This window comes from Talpa europaea (assembly GCF_964194135.1).
Source record: "Talpa europaea genome assembly, chromosome: 4".
In the NCBI taxonomy this organism is placed as follows: Eukaryota; Metazoa; Chordata; class Mammalia; order Eulipotyphla; family Talpidae; genus Talpa; species Talpa europaea.
The window spans coordinates 102,337,532-102,359,654 of record NC_140070.1 but is presented as its reverse complement, the minus strand read 5'-3'; the positions used below and the strand labels follow the sequence as shown (position 1 = coordinate 102,359,654).

The 22,123-nt window shown below is 38.2% G+C and overlaps 1 protein-coding gene across 2 annotated transcripts in view; it reads left to right on the top strand.

Annotated features, from left to right (window-relative positions):
- The window catches only part of IQCB1 (IQ motif containing B1), a gene marked incomplete at both ends in the record, with an annotated part of 45,017 nt that extends 29,717 nt beyond the window's left edge, over positions 1-15,300 (top strand). For both annotated transcript variants that reach the window (XM_084231650.1, XM_084231649.1), the window contains 3 exons: positions 3,149-3,280; positions 13,731-13,887; positions 15,071-15,300. In XM_084231650.1, coding sequence (XP_084087776.1) covers positions 3,149-3,280; positions 13,731-13,887; positions 15,071-15,300 — 519 coding nt within the window. The remainder of the gene's footprint in view (positions 1-3,148; positions 3,281-13,730; positions 13,888-15,070) is intronic.
- Between the last annotated feature and the right edge of the window lie 6,823 nt (positions 15,301-22,123).

Genomic DNA, 22,123 nt, shown 5'->3' with positions numbered 1-22,123 from the left:
AACTAGAAGAAAACATAAGCAACACCATTCATGACATAGACTTCAGAGATGTCTGTGGATTTGTTTCCAACAGCAAGGAAAACAAAAGAGAATATGAACAATTGAGACTACATGAAAATAAACAACTCTGCACAGCAAAGAAACTCCCTAAAACAAGATACCCTGTTGAATGGGAGAACATATTTGCACACCATGCATCTGACAAAAGTCTGATAGCAAAGATCTACAAAGAACTCATATATCTCATCAACAACAACAAAAAATACCCAACCAGAAAATGAGCAGAAGAGCTAGACACTTGACATTTAGATGTTCAACAGGCACAGGAAAAAATGCTTGTCATGACTTATCAGGGAAATGCCAGTCAAAACCACAGTGAGATACCACCTCATACCTGTGAGGAGGGCCCATATCAAAAACACAAAAACAACAAGTGTTAGCAAGGATGTAGAGGAAAAGGAACCCTATTACACTGCTGATGGGAATGTAGGCTGATCCAGCCCCAATGGAAAATAATGTGGAGGTTTCACAAAAGATTAAAAGGGACCTACCGTATGACCCAGCAGTTCCACTACAGGTTATCTACCTGAGGAATGCAAAACCACTAATTTGAAGGGGTGTATGCACTCCTCTGTCCATTGCAGCACTAGCCAATGGAATAGCCAAACTGTGGAAACATTCTAAGTGCCCAAAGACAGATAAGTGAATAAGGAAGATGTGGTCTATATACACAAAATGGAGTATTGCTCAGCTAGCAAAAAAGAAAAACTTACTGTTTGAGACTACATGCATGGAGCTAGAGCAGATTATGCTAAGAGAAATAATAAAGAAGGGGAAAGACAAACATCAAATGTTGTCATTATATGTGGAATATAGAGAAATAAAGGGTTAGATAAAGCCAAACTGTAACAAACCCTAGAAATCTGACTATAAAACTGAGGCTATCAGTGTGGGAGGGAGAATGAGCAGGGAAGTGGGAATAGAAAAGGGAGGGAATACAACGTATTATGGTAGTAAACTTAGGGCAGTGGGTGAGGTATGATAACAAATCGGATATCCTGTACCTCTAAAACAAACAACATGGTAAACCAACGTTACCTCAATTACAAAAAAACAAGGCTGAGTAAATATCCAGTACAGTGACAGAAATATAACCCCATTTATCTCAAATTACCTAACATACACTGTGGACAAAAGTACTTCTCGTGCTTGAGGGAAAATGATTTCCAACTCAAATTTTATGACCAATCAATCAGACCATCAGTTAAAAGCATGGGTAAATTAAAGATATTTTTAGCTTCATAAAGTCTCTAAAACAAAGAAGTGACCCAAGAAAGAGGACAGGGCCCCCTGGCTGGCGCAGCAGGTTGAGCACTGCACTGTGAAGCTGTCTGCAGCCTCTGCAGCACGGGTTCGATTCCCGGCCAGCCAGGGAGATTCCCACATGGCACAGCAGACCTCTCCTGTCGCGCCTCCTGCTCCCCTCAGCAGTGTTTTTGGTCCGTCTGCCTGTTCTGCTCCCCACTGTCTCTGGTGAATTCTCTCACCCTCCCGTGCCTCTAACTGTACCCCAGTTCTTGTATAAATAAATAAAACTTTAAAAAGAGGACAATATGAAACCCAGGAAACACAAAATGAAAGTAAGTCATCTCAGAATGGAGGTCTCAGGATGACAGGAACCAGGCATAGAGACCTATCAATCCAGATTAGAGTAACTCAGCTCCAAAAAATGTGTTCCAAAAAATGTATTTGATAGCAAGTCTGATCTGTTTTATTGTATTGACAGGGCACAGTTTTTGATCTATAATCAGTGCTTATGCTTAGAAGACTTAGCACAGAAAAACAATTATTTCCAGCAAAAATTAAAAAAAGTGCAAGAAAGAAAGATAATCATATACTGTGTGGTTCAAAAATTAGCTTTTGTGTAGTCATAATTGTGTAAACACTAAATACTGATTTAACTAAATTTATAAGAAAATTGAGTGTTTGGGGGATATAGAAGGTAGGTAAGAATACAGCAATAAAAGAACTAAATCCTTATCTTCCATACTGTAAGAAAGTCAATACATTTTAATACCTGTATCTGAAAAAAAATCAAAGAAAAGTAGATAATCATCAAAAAAATGTTAAAGTTCTCTTTGGGGGTGGGCCAGATAACTATAAATTTTTTGGTAATCATATAATACTGATACATCAACAGGCATTTTCTGGAAAGCTCTAAATTGTAAAATATTTTAAACTTTGTAGGCCCATGCAGTCTTTTTTAAAAATTGAACATTACAGTTGTAGCACAAAAGAAGCTATAGACAATCTGTAATAAATGAGCCTAAAATGTCAGTAATACCTTATTTATAGATACTGAATTTTGAATTTCACATCACAAAATATTTTTTTTTCTTTTTGAACTTTTTAATGTAAAATGCAAGAAGCCATTCTTATCCCTTAGCCCATATAAAACAAGCAAGACTGGCTTTGACCTGTCGACTATAATTTGCCAGTCCTTTTAAAAAAAATCAGTGTGTAACTGATGAAAATAAAAAGAAACTGCAAAGAAAGGAGAATAGGGGGAATATTGGGCAGAATAATTTCACGTTTGTCCAAATCTTACCTGTTAACAAGGCTTCTTGTTTTATCATGAGTTCATTATAAAGGACATAGGGAAAAAGATTCAGAAAATGCTATTGTCAGCAACCCATACTTTATAATTTTATATTTTCTCATTTATCAAGCTTTTTCTTTATATACTGTCTTTTTGATCTCCTTAGTCTTGTAGGCGCAGTGTAATTCATATTTCTGCTTTCTTTAGACATAATAACTCTCCTATAGAGATCACGAGACTTGCCCCAAATCATATAATTTATAAGGGGCTAGATTTAAGACAATGCTTATTGCCTGTATTTTCCTTTTCATTGCCCATTATTCAATAATACATGACTATATCCTTGTAAATTTTAAAGCACTACAAATAATATTTTGTAGAAAATTACTGTCTTCCCTTTCCCCATTATAATTCTATCCCTCTCCCTGTACACACTTAGAATTAACAACTGTTGTAATGTTAGGCTACCATATGTCGTAGGAAAAATAGTTTGTTAGGAAAGAAACAAAAATTAAATAGCTTTTTTTTTCCTCTTTTTTTTTTCTTAAGACTCTTAAATTCCTAGCAAAATGCCGTAAGAAAAAACAACTGTGTGCCCTTTGGCAAGGACTCCCAGAACTCACAGACACCCGCAGAGTTGAACTGAAGCGACAAGTGGATGAATATGTCAGAAGACATCCGGTATGTAGGCCCTTGTGCCATGGTATCATTGTTACATTATTCCAGTTATGATATTTACCAACAAAGCAGTGTCTCAGATCTATATGTACACTTATTGTTGGTATAAAGTAAGGCAGTGGCTTTATCATAGAGTTACTTGATTTGGAGTTTTCTTATAATTACCCGTGCATAGAGGTATAGTCAGTAGTAAAGGAAACTTTGCTTCAAGTCAGTTATTTCCCTTTCATTTGTTGTTTCTCCCATACTCATATTTCTCTAATATCAGAATTATTACTTCTTTTATTTAAACTTACCACTCATAAAAAAACTACTTGGTATTTTTCATATTCATTTCATTATTCTGTTGTCTGTCTCTTCATTGATACCTCTGTTTTTTTCTCTCCTCCCCAGTCTCTTTCCTACGCACCTCACCAAAACATACACACTCTTAATAATAAAGGTTCTGGGTAACTTATATTAGAGATTTGATGTGATATTTAGGTAATCCTGTCATTCACCCTTCTACTCTTCCACAACTCTTTAAAAAGAGAACTTTATGCTAAAAAGCCAAAAAACAAAAAAACTGTGATGGAAGTTAGAAGTACTAATGCATTGTGGCTGAACATGCAACTGTTAACCACTGGAACAGAACGTTGGTAAAAGCTGAATTGAAAAGCATGGCTCAGTAGAGAGGGCGGAGCAACAAGGGGGCGAGGAGACGCTGCGAGTAAGATCTCCCATTAAAAGAAGTTAATAGGAAAAGCGGCAGGTCCCAGTGAGAACTGGGACACGGAAGATAAACGGACGACTCCAGCAAACTGCCCAAAGAAGAAAGTTGCCATAAAAGAGGACCAGAAGGGAGGGAAGCACAGAACCCTGCTCCCCTCCCCCACCCACAAAGTCGGCACTCTCCGACCGGCAGAGAGGAGGGAAACAACAAACCAAAACGGCCAACAAGAAAAACGGACGCAGCAAGTGGGAATGTGAGTGGAAAGGAACTATTTCAGCCACCACACCCCGTGAACGGGAGCTGCGGAGAACCCAGCAGGATCCGCCGCGGAGGTGAGCTCCAGGCGCCATTAAAGAGAGCCCCGCCCCCCAGGAGGAGACCAGCACCAGCACACAGCCCCGGCCACCCGGTAAGCTTGCGCAGAAAGCAGCGCGCTGATCCAGATCGGATGGCAGCTGCCCAGGTCCCCGCGCCTGCGACCTAGGCTTGCGGGGAGACCGCGGAGGCCCTCCCTGAGTGAGCAGGAACCAGGCGCCCAGGCAGGGAAGCGGGATTCAAAAGGCGCCATTCCCGCTCCACTGATCTGGGCTACAGCCCGCGTCCTGGAACTGAGGGCTTTGGAACTGAGACCCGGGGCACGAAATTAGGGGCGTGGGTTCCCCACGACGGTGGGGCACAAGGCAGACACAGCACCCCAAAGCCGTTGAGGTGTACCCTACCATCCCCGCTCTGCTCCCTGTCCCACGGGGTGGAAAATCAGCTCCCCAAGGGCTCTAGGAGAGATCTCTGGCGCCACCTAGCGACTTGAAGCCAGCAGAGGCTCCTGAAGGAGCTAGTGGCCAGCTGGGGAGTTAGCCCACACCGGGCCCCTTCCAAACAAGTAGTCTGAGCCCACAGGGAGAGCGAGCACCCACAGCCGGGGCAGACCAGACGCGCAGGGAGTGTGTCCCACATCACCATTTTAGAACAGGGACACTTCTTCAGTAAAGACTACCTGCAGAAGGCTTCCTCAGGAGCCAGAGGTGAGCGGGGGAAGTTCGCCCACGCCAGACCCCCTCTGGCCTGCAGTCCAAGCCCAGAGGGGAGCAGGAACCCACCGCCGGGGCAGACCAGGCGCACAGGGGAGAGTGTCCCCACATTGGCATTTTAGAACAGGGACCTTTCTCCAGTAAAGACTGCTTGAAACTGAGAGATGACTCCTGGAGGAACCAGAGGGGTAAAGAGAAGCCCACCCAAGATGCCGGCCAGTCCCATCAACACAGTGTCCCAACGCATACGGCAAATTAGAAAACAGACAGTAGGGAGGAGAAGAACCACACGCAACCTAGCAACTCTCCAGAGAAAAAGCACACCACAAAAAGAAAACCAGCCCCCAGATTGCAACGACAATAACTTGGAAGAATTTCTGAGCCTTCCAGAAAGAGAATTTAAAATTGCCGTGATTAAAAAACTGACAGAAGTCATAAAGGAAAACAATGATAAGGGAAAAATAATCAACGATCAGAAGAATGCAATTGAGTCCCTAGAGAGGGAAAACAATGGTCAGAAGAAAGAAATTGAGTCCCTAAAGAGGGAAGTAAAAGAAATGCAGGAGATCAAAGAATTAATGGAAGAACTAAAGAATTCTGGGAAAAGCAATGAAAGCAGAATAGATGAAATGGAAGAACGAATAAGTAATCTTGAAGACACAGAAATAAAAAGAACCAAAACAGAAAAGGAAAGAGAAGTACGAAGGAAAAAGAATGAGGAAAGACTTCGGGAACTATCTGACTCCATGAGGAAAGGAAATATAAGAGTTATAGGAATACCAGAAGGAGAGGAGAGAGATGTAGGAACAGAGAAAATATTCAAAGAGATAATTGAAGAGAACTTCCCAAATGTGAAGAAGGAGCTGAAAATTGATATACAAGAAGCAAGAAGAACACCAAACTTCCACGACGAAAGGAAAAATACAGCAAGACACATAATAGTAAAGCTCCCAAGAATCCAGGACAAGGAAAAAATAATGAAGCTGGCAAGAGGGAAGAAACAGATAACATTCAAAGGAAAACCAATCAGGCTGACATCAGACTTCTCCGAAGAAACACTACGGGCAAGGAGAGAGTGGAGGGACATAGTCAACAGACTCCAAGAAAACAGATGCCAACCAAGAATACTCTATCCCGCAAAGCTCTCCTTCCTCTTTGAAGAGAGAATATGGACCTTCCCAGACAAACAGAAACTCCGGAATTTCATTGCAGCTAAACCCCCACTCCAAAAAAATACTACAAGGAGTCCTAAAGCCAGCACCTCAGAGGGACGAATAACAATGAAAGAAGGCCAAAAAAAAAAAAGTTATTAAAAGAATAAATAAATAAAATCAAAGGAAAGACAAACAATGGCAAATACAGATGTTAACATATCAATATTAACTCTAAATGTAAATGGACTAAACTCTTCAATAGAAAGACACAGAGTTGCAGCCTGGATTAAGAAACAAAACCCAACCTTTTGCTGTCTCCAGGAAACACATTTAGCTACAAAAGATAAAAATAGGCTCAAAGTTAAAGGATGGAAAACAATCCTACAAGCAAATGGACCAAAAAAGAAAGCAGGAACAGCTATACTTCTATCAGATAAAACAGATTTCAAACTCAAAAAGATAAAAAGAGACCCCAATGGTCACTACATTATGATCAAGGGGACAATACTTCAAGAAGAAATAACACTCATTAACATATACTCACCAAACGAAGGAGCACCAAAATATATCAGACAACTGTTGTCCTCTCTGAAAACAGACATCAGAGAAAACACATACGTAGTGGGAGACTTCAACACACCACTATCAACAATGGATAGATCAACAAGACAAAAAATAAGTAAAGAAACCAAAGCTCTAAATAAGGACCTAGAGCAATTGGGCTTAACAGACATCTATAGAACACTAAACCCCAAAAAAACGGAGTACACATTTTTCTCAAGCGCACACGGATCATTCTCCAGGATCGATCACATACTGGGGCACAAGACAAACATCAACAGATACACCAAGATTGAAATCATATCAACCATCTTTTCTGACCATGAAGGCATCAAACTAGAAATAAACCATAAAAAGAAAGCAAGGAACTTTCCTACCTCATGGAGATTAAAAACCACACTACTGGAAGACCATTGGACTAATGAGGAGATCAAAGAAGAAATTAAAAAATTTTTTGAATTGAACGACAAGGAGGACACCAATATCCTAAATGTATGGGATGCAGCAAAAGCAGTAATAAGAGGAAAATATATAGCAATAGAAGCTCACATCAAGAAACAAGAAAGAACGCAAAGAAACAACCTAATCTCGAAGCTCAAAGATCTAGAAAAAGAACAACAAAAAAACCCCAAAACCAGTAGAAGAAAAGAAATAATAAAAACCAAAGCAGAAATAAATGAAATTGAAACTAAAAAAACAATCCAAAAGATCAATGAAACCAAGAGCTGGTTCTTTGAAAAAATCAATAAAATAGACAAACCCCTAGCCAGGCTCACAAAGGAAAAAAGGGAGAAAGCACAAATAAACAGGATCATCAATGAAAGAGGAGAAATCACAACGGACACAGCAGAAATCAAAAGAATAATCAGTAACTACTATGAACAGTTATATGGAAACAAGTTTAACAATCTAGAGGAGATGGACAAATTCCTACAACTCTACAATCACCCAAAGCTAGATAAAGAAGAAATAGAACACCTAAACAGACCAATTACAATTAGCGAAATTGAAATGGTAATCAAAAACCTCCCCAAAAACAAAAGCCCAGGTCCTGATGGATTTACAAATGAATTCTACCAAACATTCAGAGACGAATTAGTGCCTATCCTTCACAAACTCTTCCAAAAAATTGAGAAGGAAGGGACAATACCAAACACGTTCTATGAAGCCAACATTACACTAATACCAAAACCGAACAAGGACAACACAAAAAAGGAAAACTACAGGCCAATCTCCCTAATGAACACTGATGCAAAAATCCTCAATAAAATTTTAGCTATCAGAATCCAACAATGTATCCATAAGATAATTCACCACGACCAAGTAGGATTCATTCCAGGGACACAAGGATGGTTTAACATCCGAAAATCAATCAACGTTATCCAACACATCAACAAAAAGAAATATAAAAACCATATGATAATATCAATAGATGCTGAGAAAGCTTTCGACAAAGTGCAACACCCATTCATGATAAAAGCCCTTGAAATTCTTGGGATACAAGGAACATACCTCAACATCATAAAGGCCATCTATGACAAGCCAACAGCCAGTATCATTCTCAATGGTGAAAAGCTGAAAGCAATTCCATTAAGATCTGGAACAAGACAAGGATGTCCACTCTCACCACTGCTTTTCAATATAATACTGGCAGTCCTAGCCAGGGCAATAAGACAAGAGAAAGACATCCAAGGAATCCAAATAGGAAAAGAAGAAGTCAAACTATCACTATTTGCAGACGATATGATATTATACATAGAGAACCCCAAAAACTCCACAGAAAAGCTAATTCAACTCATCAATCAGTTCAGTAAAGTGGCAGGATACAAAATCAACACGCAAAAGTCAGTAGCCTTCCTATACACAAACAATAAATCTGAAGAAGAAATCAAAAAAACCATCCCTTTTGTTATTGAAACAAAAAAAATCAAATATTTGGGAATAAATCTAACAAAAGAGGTAAAGGACCTATACAAAGAAAACTATAAAACACTGTTAAAAGAAATAGAAGAAGACACAAAGAAATGGAGAGACATCCCCTGCTCATGGATTGGAAGAATAAACATTATTAAAATGGCCATCCTTCCAAAAGCAATATACAGATTCAATGCTATTCCAATCAAAATTTCAATGTCATTCTTCAAAGAAATAGAACAATTATTGATGAAATTCATATGGAATCACAAAAAACCCCGAATAGCCAAAGCTCTCCTGAAAAAAAAAGAAGGGAATGGAGGCATCACACTCCCAGACTTCAAACTATACTACAAAGCCATAATCATCAAAACCGCATGGTATTGGAACAAGAACAGACATACAGACCAATGGAATCGAATAGAAAATCCAGAAATAAACCCACAGATTTATGGTCAACTAATCTTTGACAAAGGAGCAAAGACTATGCATTGGAGCAAAGAAAGTTTGTTCAATAAATGGTGCTGGGAAAACTGGGTCGCTACATGCAAAAGAATGAAGCTTGACCACTACCTCACACCATACACAAAAATCAACTCAAAATGGATTAAAGAACTAGACATAAGACCTGAAACCATAAAATACATAGAAGGAAATATAGGCGAAACACTACGTGATTTGCACATCAAAGACATCTTTACAGACACATCACCCAAAACAGTGATAGTGAAGGCAAAGATAAACAGCTGGGACTACATCAAATTAAAGAGCTTCTGCACAGCAAAAGAGACAATAACAAAAACAAAGAGAAACCCCACCAACTGGGAGAACATTTTTGCACCCAACACTAATGATAAAGGACTGATCACAAAAATCTGCAAAGAGCTGATGAGACTCAACAACAACAAAGAAAATAATCCAGTCAAAAAATGGGCAGAAGAGCTAAAAAGAAACTTCTCTGAAGAGGAAATGCAAATGGCCAACAGGCATATGAAAAAATGTTCAACATCACTTGTCATCAGGGAAATGCAAATCAAAACTACCATGAGATACCATCTTACACCAGTGAAAATGGCACATATTAAAAAAACTAGCAACAACAAATGTTGGCGAGGATGTGGAGAAAAAGGAACTCTTCTGCACTGTTGGTGGAAGTGCAAACTGGTCCAACCACTGTGGAAAGCTGTGTGGAGATTTCTGGACCTACTAAACATAGAGCTTCCATATGATCCAGCAATTCCACTCCTAGGTATTTACCCAAAGGACACAGAAACATCAATTCCAAAGAGCACCTGCACCCCTATGTTTATAGCAGCACTGTTTACAATAGCTAAGCTTTGGAAACAACCCAAATGCCCAAAAATAGATGACTGGATCAAGAAGATGTGGTACATATATACCATGGAATATTACTCAGCATTCAAAAAAGATAAACACATGCAATTTGCAGCAACATGGATGGCGCTGGAAGGGATCATGCTCAGCGAAATAAGCCAAAAAGAAAAAGAAAAATACCGGATGGTCTCACTCATAGCAGGAATCTAGAAAACTTAAATAAGGGACCAGGAAAATGAATAACTATAAGAAAGTGAAAATCAAAATCAACAAAAAACTATGAACCAGAGACACTTTTAGGGGGGCGGGAGGGGAGGGATTGGGGTCAGAATGGGGGGGCTGCAATTGTATGGGGAATATAACAATAAAATTTATTAAAAAAAAAAAAAAAGAAAAGCATGGCTCAGTCCAGAGGGCATAAGTAAGACCTCCTACAACCTCATCCACTAATATGAACTTAATATGCACACAATCATGTGAGCTGTAGGGAGAAAAAGAGGGCAAGCCTGGCCTACTATATCAGAACTCTCTGTGGTTACCACTTACAAGTCAACAATAGGAAAAAATTCTAACTCTAGCCAAGATGGAGTAAGGGAACTGGATTTTCTTCCTACATGAAACAATGCAGGCAGAGGGAGGGGGGATAGGGAATGATAAAATACATGATGCAATGGTTTTTAAGACCATGGATGTCAGACAACAAAGATAGCAGTCCCTGAGGAGGGGGGAAAAAGCAAGTCCTACTGCCTTGAAAGAGTTTCTAGGTCATAACACAAGGAAGGAGAAATAGAGCAGTTGATCTTTGGAATCATCAAAGTAGAGAGGTGGCACTGAGAGTCTAGGAAGAGCAAGACAGCTAAATTTCATAAGATAGGGATTATGAGGGTAAAGGGAACTACAAAGAGAACCCCAAATATCTGCAGAATGTTGCCCTTGAGTAATTCAGAATACTGATCAGCAAATGCATTGTAAGGAAAACCATGCAGGGCTAAGAAAACAGTCTTCTGAAAAGATAAAAGGGAAAGATGCCTGATATTTACACAAGTTAGAAAATAGTACCAGAAAAACACATAATTTATAGGGCATTGGAATGCAGAGTCATGAAGGTCTTGCCTTAGTACAAGGAGAGAGTTTAAATTACAAAAAAATCAGAGTGTTTTTCATGTAACTTAAGAGCATTCCAGAAAAATGCTCAAGATTTTAGAAATATCAAATGCCTCGCACCCATAAAGGTAAAAGTTACAATGTCTGGTGTCTAATCAGAGAGTAATAGGCATGCATCCAGGCAGGGAAACAAAACCCATAATGCGGATGCTTCATGAAATCAACCTTATTACAGATAGTAGAATTAGCAAAGAGAGACATTAAAATAGTTATTTTAACTAAAGATATCTACAACTGGCATTATACTTAATGGTGAAAGACCTGAAGTTCCTAAAGTCAGGAACAAGACAGTGATAACATTCAGTACAGTCAAAATCCCAGCTCACCTTTTTTTGGTAGAAATTGATAAGCCACTTCTAAAATTCATATGGAAATGTAAAGGTACAAATGATTGCAAAAGAACAAAGTTGAAAGGCTAGCACTACCTGATTTTAAGAATTATAAAACTATTGTAATCATAGCAGTAGCATTGATGTAAATACTTGAAAAGCATAAATCAATAGAACAAAATTGAATCTCAAAGTAAACCCACATATATGACTAGCTGATAATTGACAGGAATATGCAGTTAATGTTTGGAGAAACTAGAAATCTGGTTATCCATATGTTAAAAAATTGAACTTGGATCCATATATTATATATAAAATTTAACTCAAAACTCAATAGTAAGAAAACAAAGTAATTTGTTTTTTTAAATTGAGCATAACAGACATTTCACTCGAAGGAGATAAATGGATGGCAAATAAACACACCATCAGTCAATAAAGGAAATGCAAATTAAAATCACAGTATCTGTTTAAATGACTGAACTTTAGAAGATCTACTATACCAAAGTTTGGCAGGCATATGGAATAACTGTAATACTGTCATACACTAGGATGGCAATGTAAAGCTAGTTGTACTTTGGGAACAGGCATTTTCTTAAAAAGTTAAATGTATATCTAGCACATTATTCAGCATACCACTCTTGAGTATTTGTATGTTTTTGTGTTTGTATGTATACAAACATTGTACGTAAATGTTCATAGCCAAAACCCATTAAACACTACTTTCCTATTCTCTTTCCTCCCTGCTCAAGACAACCATATCTGTAAGTTAAACTACATCACAGGTGGAATCACATAGTGCTTATCTTTCTGGGACTATTTCATTTGGCAAAATGTCTTAAACATGAATCCTCCTCATATGTCAGAATTTTATTCCGTTTTTAGGACTGAATAGTATTCCATTGTATGTAATAACCCCATTTTTTCTATTCGTCTGTCAATGAACATAGGTTGCTTCTGCCTTTTGGCTGTTATGAATAATTCTGCTATGAATATGATGTACAAGCATATACTTGTGTCCCTACTTTAAATTCTTTTATTATACAATCAGAATTACAATTGCTGGATCATATAGCAATTCCATTTTTCATTTTCTGGGGAAATACCATGCCATTTTCAATGCACTGAACCACTTTCTTTCTCACCAGCAGTGTGCAACTGTTCCAGTTTCACCATATCCTTGCCAATACTTAATTCATCCTAAGGGATATGAAGTAGTATATCATTGTTATTTGGGTTTGCATTTCCCTAATGATTAATGATTTTGAGCGTCTTTTCATGTGTTTGTTGACCATCTGAATGTCTTCTCTGGAGTAATGTCTGTTTGAGTCCTTTGCTCATTTTTTTAAAATCAACTTGGTTTATGTTGTTGAGTTTTACAAGTTCTCTGTGTATCTTGGATATTAATCCCTTATGAGATATGTGATTTGTACTATTTTCTCCTATTCTGTGAGCTCTCTTTTATACTGGTCTGTTTTTTGTTTTTGTTCCTTCTTCCTTCAGTGTCATATTCAAGAAAGTTTTCCCTTATCTTCTGAGTGTTGTATAGTTTTAGCTCTTTTTTATAATATGCCTTGAGTGATTCTGATGCATACTCTAGTTTAAAAAAGAAATATTGCTTTTAGCCATATTGTTGCAGTATGTTTAGTGCAGCTGCTTAAGATTACTTGACTGGAAAATAGTGTTAGCTGGAATAAACTATATCCATTTTAGGAATTAGAATATTTGAGAAAGCTGTGGTGACAGAAACTTTATTAGCTTTAAAGTTCATCCTTGTCCAAACTAATTTGTTAAATTCTCTTTAAAGTTGCTAAGGAATATAGTCAGTCCTTTGACTGGTTTATAAAATTACAGGGAGTGGGGTTGGAATGAGTATAAAATAAAGCAGTCTGTAAACTAGGGTACAGAGCAAACATTGGTCTTGTTATGTATGCCTCTTTCTTCCAGGTCTGTGTCTTTACCAAGCCATTTGTGATTTTCACTATGAATTCTCAACCTTATCTTTTTTCCTAGAATACCAGTGTGTTGGCAAGTAAGGTATGACACATACCAAGAAGAAACTTCCTCGTCACATTTTCATCTAAAACTGCTTTTAAGAGGCTCTTTAATGTTTGCACAAAAGTTCTAGATGTCAATCATAAGATTCAATTGATAAGATGAGAGACAGCTAAGTATTCTGGAACTAAGTGGTTGGGTGAAATGTAGTTTGATATATTTGTCATTCCTGTGACAGGTTTTTTTTCTGTCCCCTGTTCCTAGGCCTCTCAAATATCAGATATGACCAACAAGGAGCTCCATGCCCAAGCTCAAGAACACCTGCAACACTACTTTATGGGCAGGGCCCTAGAAGAGAGAGCCCAGCAGCACAGAGAAGCTCTGATGGCACAGATCAGCACCAATATTGAACAGTTAATGAGTATGTGCTCATTCCACTTTTATTTCTTAAAAGGAACAACCTATGTACAATTTTGTGATACCCAAAAATCTTTAGAAGGTAAACCCCCATTTAATGATATGTTAGCCTATCTCCTGTTCTCAGAAATCTCTACATTTAGGTCATACCAGCACACAATATTTTCAGAGGATACAGATCCCGTACCAACCTTCTTGACTGCTCTCCCTAGTCTTGCTATCACTCTTATTTATCGCTCAAAGTTATTGACTTTAAAGATGCTGAGTCCTGCTATCCAAATTCTGTTAAGCAGTCTCAAAAGATTTTGTTCATATTTTAGAAGTAGATGATGACAGTATTTACAGTGCTGTTCAGTAATTTTTAATGAAGTGCTTTCATTAAAAAAAAAAAAAAAAACCCTCATCTGCCCTTCACAACCATTTGTACATTTAATGAGACATCACAGCCATGAGAGCCAGTGTTTCACTCAGCCTCTGAAACACTTTTAGTATAGTATATGTGGAACAGAAAGGACCAGGGTCCTCTATTTAATGCCATTGCTTGTGATTTTAGTTTGTTTAATTAGATACGTCATTGGACTATAACTCAGCCTCTTATCTACAGGATGAGATTCTACTTGTAAATTTTCAGTTCTCTGAATAAACCATCAAGAAAAATCTACAACTTTTTTATTTATTTTTTAATTTATTTATTTATTTATTTATTTAAGTTTATACAAGCACTGGGTACAGTCAGAAGCGCGGGAGGGTGAGAGAATTCACCAGAGCCAGAGCGGAGAGCAGAGCAGGCAGAAGGGCCGAGGTACACTGCTGAGGGAAGCAGCGGGCGGCAGGAGAGGTCTGCGTGCCATGTGGGACCCTCCTCTGGTGGCCGGGGAGCAGCCGGGGATCGAACCGACGCTGCAGAGGCTGCAGGCAGCTTCGCAACCCAGCGCTCAACCGCTGCACCACCGGGGAGGCCCTACAACTTTTTTATTTTTAAACACATAATTGTAGGGGTGGGGAAACAGTTGCTGCCAGCCACAGTTACAACTTCTGGTAGTCCTACAGCTAACAATGATAATAGATTCATAGTTGAAACCCCACCCTTGCCTACTATAGTAGAGTTCCAACTCTCTAGTTTCCAAGTTTCAGCTTTTTTGGTATAAAATTCTTTCACTCATAGGTTTGTTTTCTGTTTCCTGCAGAGGCACCAAGTTTGAAGGAGGCAGAAGGGCAAGAACCTGAGCTCTTTCTAAGTAGATCCAGGCCGGTGGCAGCTAAGGCCAAGCTGGCCCATCTCACCACCCTGAAGCATGTACAAGCACCCTGGTGGAAGAAGCTTGGGGAAGAAACAGGCGATGACATTGATATCCCAAAGGATGAACTTAGTGTAGAATTAGAAACTTTGTTTATTGGTGGAACCAAACCCCCTTAGGGAGTTACCTTAAAAAATGACACAAATCCTATATTTCATGAGATTATATTGGTTCTGCCTCTGATATACTAGTAGCCTAGAGCTATCTTAACTCATGGTTTTCTAGAGTTTCCTTTCCAAACAAGACTTGCAGGCAGTAAGCAGAGTTATCTTCTACCTCTATCTTAATACTTTACTTTTCTCCACACTCCATCCCTGGCCTCACCTACAAATAGGTGTGGCTTTTATTGTGAGACTAAACTTAGCATGGCATTCTAGGAAGTGTGATAGTTCTTTTTTTCCTGCTGTTTTCCAACTTAATGTGTTTTCTAAATAAATATTTTCAACAGTTCTGAAAAACTTGTCAGGATTACTTTAACTTTTCACATTTATTATTTAATATTCCTGTTTTACCATTCCTGTGGTGAGGAAAAGAATGGTCAATTGAAGGACATTTCACTGTATTCTACAAAAGTGGTTGAACAAATTTTCTATCTTGTTACTTCTAAAAGAAACTACATTTTGAAATCCTCCTAGGATTCAATGCAAGACAAATTTCTCCAGGTAAAGTTACAATCTTTCTATTAAACTATGAGAATTGTAAACCCTCTGTTTCCCTTTATGTCTTCCAAGAACCTCAGAGCTAAATATAATTTTTTTTTTTAAATCCAGGTACACATATGATTTTTTTGTTCCATCCTAATAATTTATGATTGTCTTATTTATCTTTATGTTTTAATACCAGAGATCACCTCTTATTTGTATTTTTAGCAATATGTAATTTAAGTTAAAAACAATTAACAAATCATGTACTGCATAGAAGTACCTCGGGTTACTTCTCTTTATAAATGAGTGGAATATCAGTATTTCTGGATGGGAAGACCAAAGTTAACCTATACTCTCAAAATTAAGTTGAGTAAAATTCGAATCAAACTTGTAATTCTTAGGTTATTTTCATAATTAGAAAAGAGCTATAAAATTCATCTGTAAGAATATGCATATGGGAGTTCTGATTTCATTTAGAATGTAGATAGCTAAGTAAAAATGTTGCTCCCACCTTAATAAAAAAGTGCCACTTAATATATAAAAATATTTTTTCTTGAGCCTATCAGATAGTTGAGGCTTCAAGACAACCAAGTAAATTGAGATGGGTCTAAGTCTTTTTTTTTTTTTTTAAATAATAAATATTATTTTTATATTCCCCCATACAATTGCAAACGCCCCATTCTGACCCCAATCCTTCCCCTCCCGCCCCCCACCCCCCAAAAAGTGTCTCTGGTTCATAGTTTTTTGTTGATTTTGATTTTCACTTTCTTATATTCATTTTCCTGGTCCCTTATTTAAGTTTTCTAGATTCCTGCTATGAGTGAGACCATCCGGTATTTTTCTTTTTCTTTCTGGCTTATTTCGCTGAGCATGATCCCTTCCAGCGCCATCCATGTTGCTGCAAATTGCATGTGTTTATCTTTTTTGAATGCTGAGTAATATTCCATGGTATATATGTACCACATCTTCTTGATCCAGTCATCTATTTTTGGGCATTTGGGTTGTTTCCAAAGCTTAGCTATTGTAAACAGTGCTGCTATAAACATAGGGGTGCAGGTGTTCTTTGGAATTGATGTTTCTGTGTCCTTTGGGTAAATACCTAGGAGTGGAATTGCTGGATCATATGGAAGCTCTATGTTTAGTAGGTCCAGAAATCTCCACACAGCTCTCCATAGTGGTTGGACCAGTTTGCACTCCCACCAACAGTGCAGAAGAGTTCCTTTTTCTCCACACCCTCGCCAACATTTGTTGTTGCTAGTTTTTTTAATATGTGCCATTCTCACTGGTGTGAGATGGTATCTCATGGTAGTTTTGATTTGCATTTCTTAAAGTTAGTCTTGAACTATTTCATCTCTAGTAGAGCACTGGAGATAAATGTAACAATAAGAAAAAAACTAAAATTTTATGAAATTTTTACAGGCCAAATATGGGTTACCATGTTAGTTTAGAATTTCTAGCAGCCTCACACTCACATATCTAAGGAATTCAGATCTTAGCAAATACAAGAAAGGTTGAATGCAGGGCAAGAACGTTGAGAGATACCCTTAGTGACACAGGCAAGCATGAGGTGATAGGCTGCTACTGGGTCACGTGCTCAAATCCCACTTGATTTTCAAAACCTTTTTCTTGAAAACCTGAAGCAGCTAGAGTAATGTAGAGTACCTCCTGGACTCAGACCAAATTCCAGTGCCTGTAAGGAAAAAAAAAAAAAAACCAGAAACCTATCTGCCCCTGAGGAAACATAGGAAACACTAGTCCCAGATACAAATAGAAATTGAGCATTGCTGAGCTCAATCAGGAAATCATCTTGGGTTCAGAATCCCTACACCAATACAAAGTGAAAATCTGTTTCTGCCAAAAGATAGAAGAGACTTTGTTATGGGGTACAAGGATAGGAACCTTGAGAAAGCCCACCCCAACCTCAGGAAGAAGAGACCTAGCTTAAAGTATAAGCTGGGTCAGTACCAGAGAGCACCATTTCCCCACAACCCAACCTAACCCCAGTAAGCAATAGGAGTTTACTGCTTGGATGAGAGAGGACCCATGGAGAGACACCTTCTCCACTCTTGTGGCAAGGGCATATAGGGATGGTTGAAAGTGAGGGATAGAGTAGGAACACAGAAAAACTTCAAGCTTTCCATGCCCCACTCTGAGCATGGTTAATAGCAATGAAAAACTCAAGGAATTTAAAGTCTATGGTGCATTGAAGATAAGAGAAATCCAGCTAAAAGTTTCACTCAGCCCTTCTATAGTCTTATAATTTTTTTCTTTTAATTGATGACAATGCTTTTTTTCTGACAATGGTGTTATATTTACTGTATTCATATAACAAAACTATTCTGCAAAGCCCTATGGGAAACAGTATGGAGTTTTCTCAAAATATAGATGATCCAGTAATTCCACTTGTTGGCATTATTTCCAAAGAATGCAAAAATACTAATTTGAAGGTATATTCGCACTCCTGTGTTCATTGCGGTATTATTTACAGTAGCCAAGTTATGGCTAAGGTAGATCAATGCATTTTAAAAGCCTCTTAGATGATTCTAATTTTCACCCAGGGTTATGAAACTACTATTTGTTGAGTTTTGGTCTGAAAGGAATCTCCACAGTTTTCTGGAAAGGCCATTAAAATGTTCCTCTGTTTTCTAATTGCCTATGTGCAGTTGGATTTTCTTCAAGAACTTAAAACAACATATAGAAGATTAAATACAGTAGATATGAGAATTCAGTTTTCTAATGCCAGATACTAAGAGTTTTGCAAAAACGTGAAAAAGTCACTCATTAACTTTAAAGCTTTTATATTGGAAAATAATTATATTTCATGAAAGTTTTTTAACATAATTTTTAATGAATCACTATTTTTAATATTTCTCTGTTTTAATCCTAATATGGGTAAATATGAAGAGATACAAATAGTGGTGTGCTGGAGCCTTTTCATGTTGGGTTTTACCCAAGCTTATTGTTAAATTTTTCATAATATTTTGAGCTAGGTATATATAGAGGAGCCTGACAAGAAAGGAAGATGTCTTTGTGGATTTATCTCCAACAGGAAGAAAAACAAAAGAAAATATAAACAATTGGGACTACATCAAACTAAACCGCTTCTATACAACAAAAGAAACTGTGAGTAAGACAAAAAGATAGTGAATAGGAGAAAGTATTTACATGCCATACTTCAACAAGGGCTTGTATCAAAGATCTACAAAGAACTCATACAGCAAAGAAACCAATCAAAAAGTGGGCAGAAGATCCTAATAGACTTTTCTCCAGACATGCAAATTGTCTAAAAGGCACATAAAAAAAATGCTCATTATTGCTTATCATCAGGGAAATGCAAATCAAAATCACAATGAGATAACACCTCATACCTATAAGAATGGCCATATCAAAAAGCCCAGAAACAAATGTTGGTGAGGATCAGGAGAAAAAGGAACCCTCGTACACTGTTGGTGGGAATGTAGACTGGTCTGGTCCCTATAGAAAACAGTATGAGATTTTCTCAAAAGATTAAAAATGGATCTACCACATCATCCAGCAGGTCCATTGCTAGGTATCTACTTGAGGAATGCAAAAACACTAATTTGAAGGGAAATAGGCACTCCTGTGTTCATTGCAGTATTTACAATAGCCAAGCTAAGGAAATAACCTAAGCGCCAAAAATAGATGAGTGGATCACGCAAATGTGGAGGTGTATATATATATATATTTATATATATATATTAGGGGAGATACATATATATATACACACACACACACACACAATGAAATACTCAGCGCTCAAAAAAGCTGAACTTGCTATTTGGGACAACATGGATAGAGCTGGAGGAGATTATGCTAACTGAAATAAGTCAGAAGAACAAAGACAAATACCAGATGGTGTGTCAAATAGGAAATATGGAGAAAACAAAAGATTAGATAAAGCCAAACCAATAATAAACCCTAGAAGGGGAGGGGAAGGGATGAGAACAAAGTGGAAAGGAAGCACAATGGACTATGGTGGTGAACTGTATGCTTGGGTGATGGTTGTTTTGGTGGTGGGGCTGGTATAATAATACCTGGAAGGGCAGCTCCTATATCTCTAAAACAAAAAAGTCGTAAACCAATATTACCTCAATAAAAAAATTTTATGCCACATTTCAAAGACTTGAATGTAAGATATCTAAAACTCTTTATGATTGCATGTTAAACAATGTTTAATATGTTAAAATGTATTATAAAAATATAGTAATATGTGGAGAAAAATCTCTAAAACATGTAAATCTGATAAAGATCAAGGGGACACACCTAGAACAGGACACACCTAGGACAATTTAGAGACAATTAGTCCATAGATCTCCAAATATGTGCTTTAAATGTAAATCTTTCAATTTATCAGTTATATCATCAAAGATGGGTTAACTAAATTTTGGTGATGCTTTTTGCTAGAATACTGATGGTGAATGTAGGCTTTAGTGATAGAATCCTTGAAAGTACCTATGAATTGTATCAGAGATGTGTGTTTGATGTGCAACTTGAGTCTAGTGACTTCTTTGTGTTATGTGAATGCATTAAATATAGCCAGGGAACTTTTATAGTACTTGGGAGTGCTCCCAAAAAAGGAGCCTGCCACATCCCCTAAAATACATGATAAGAAAAAATAGTAATACAAAACAAAAACAATTATAAACCAGAGACATTCTGCAGGGGAGGGGGAGGGAGAGGGATCAGAGGGAAGGAGGGAGGAGCACAGGGGACTGAGGTGATGGTGCACGGGTGCATTAGTGAAGGAAACTATGGGGACTACACCTGAGGGAGGTGGGGGGGAAGCAAACATTGTTTGAAAATGAACAATGATGTAAAATATATATAAATTTTTAAAAAAATCTTCAAATTGGTGGACTAAAGATGGCCCTACTAAAAAACTTCCTGAAAGGCCTGGGATTTATTTATTTTTCTTTTAGGATTTATTTATTTATGCATAGAAGAGCTGGGGTGTATAGGCCAGAGGTGCAGGAAGTGAGAGGATTCACCAGAGACAGTGGGGAGCAGAACAGGCAGATTGAAATACACTGCTGAGGGGAGTAGCAGGCGAGACAGGAGAGGTCTGCTGTGCCATGTGGGTCACCTCCCTGGCTGGGGATCCAACTCATGCTGCAGTAGCTACAGATTGCTTCATAGTGCTGACGCTTTACCCCTTGAGCCACCAGGGAGGCCCCTGGGATTTATTCTTAGATCCTACACCAGCTACACCAGTGCCTGGCACATGGTTTATGCTTAATAAGTTTTATGTTGAATAAGAACTTTATGACTATACCTCCTAGTGAATTTCTTCAGATTCCTTGTGCTGTTGGCTCTAGGTGCCTTGGGATGAGAAAATAACATTGCTGCGCATATGATAACCTTATATGTTGTAGGTGCTCAATAATGACTCACAAAATAGTATCTGAATTATTGTGGTATAAATGCTGCTTCTCTCTAAAATACCATGTTTTCACCCCCTATGGAGAAAAACCCCACTTGTCTGAGTCATTCCACATCTATTGCTTACCATGCCATCCAAGGGTTTCTTCCTGGTTCCACATACTCCATGAAATACCCAGAGTCAACTGAGTCTGTGAGGAAGATCTTGAAATTAAAAGAGGCTTTCATCAATTCTCCTGAAGCCTGGCCTATCCTCGGTCTTTGATTTAAAGAGCTCTAGTATCTCTAGCCACTGGTGACAGGATGGGAGTTTTAACAGTAATCTCTCCTTCAGCTGTCAGAGAGCAGCTCCAGTCAGACCATGGCTGAGAGATAACTTGCCTTCCACAGTCAAAAATACCTAGTTTCTTTGACTCTTCAGCTCTCCCATGTATCATGGTTCCTGTTGAGACCTGCGTATCTTGGGGCAAATGTGTGCTGCTTATAGATACTCACCAAGAGCTAAAAGAAAGACACTAGAATTTTAATATAGAAGCAGTAATTGGCAAACTCCTGCATCCCTCAGCCAAGTGTAATGCCTCTAAGAAGCCTGCAACCAATATATCTGATTATTCTACACTTATAGTCTTGCCAAGATCTAATCTGTCATCTTAGTTCCCTTTCCAAATCTCATTCAGCAGAAGGCAAAAAAGCAACTCTAGTGCAGTAGATAGAATAGGTCCCCAAATTGCAATTTCCTCCATCCTCAAAAATAGACTATACACAGGGACCTATGGAGACCAGAGCCTGAAGGTTGGCAGGAAAATCCACATCCAGGACTGCTATACTTTCCAAGTTTTAAGAGGTACAAGAGGATGAAACAAAAAGTCATTAGATTTAGTTTCTTTTCCTCATGCTA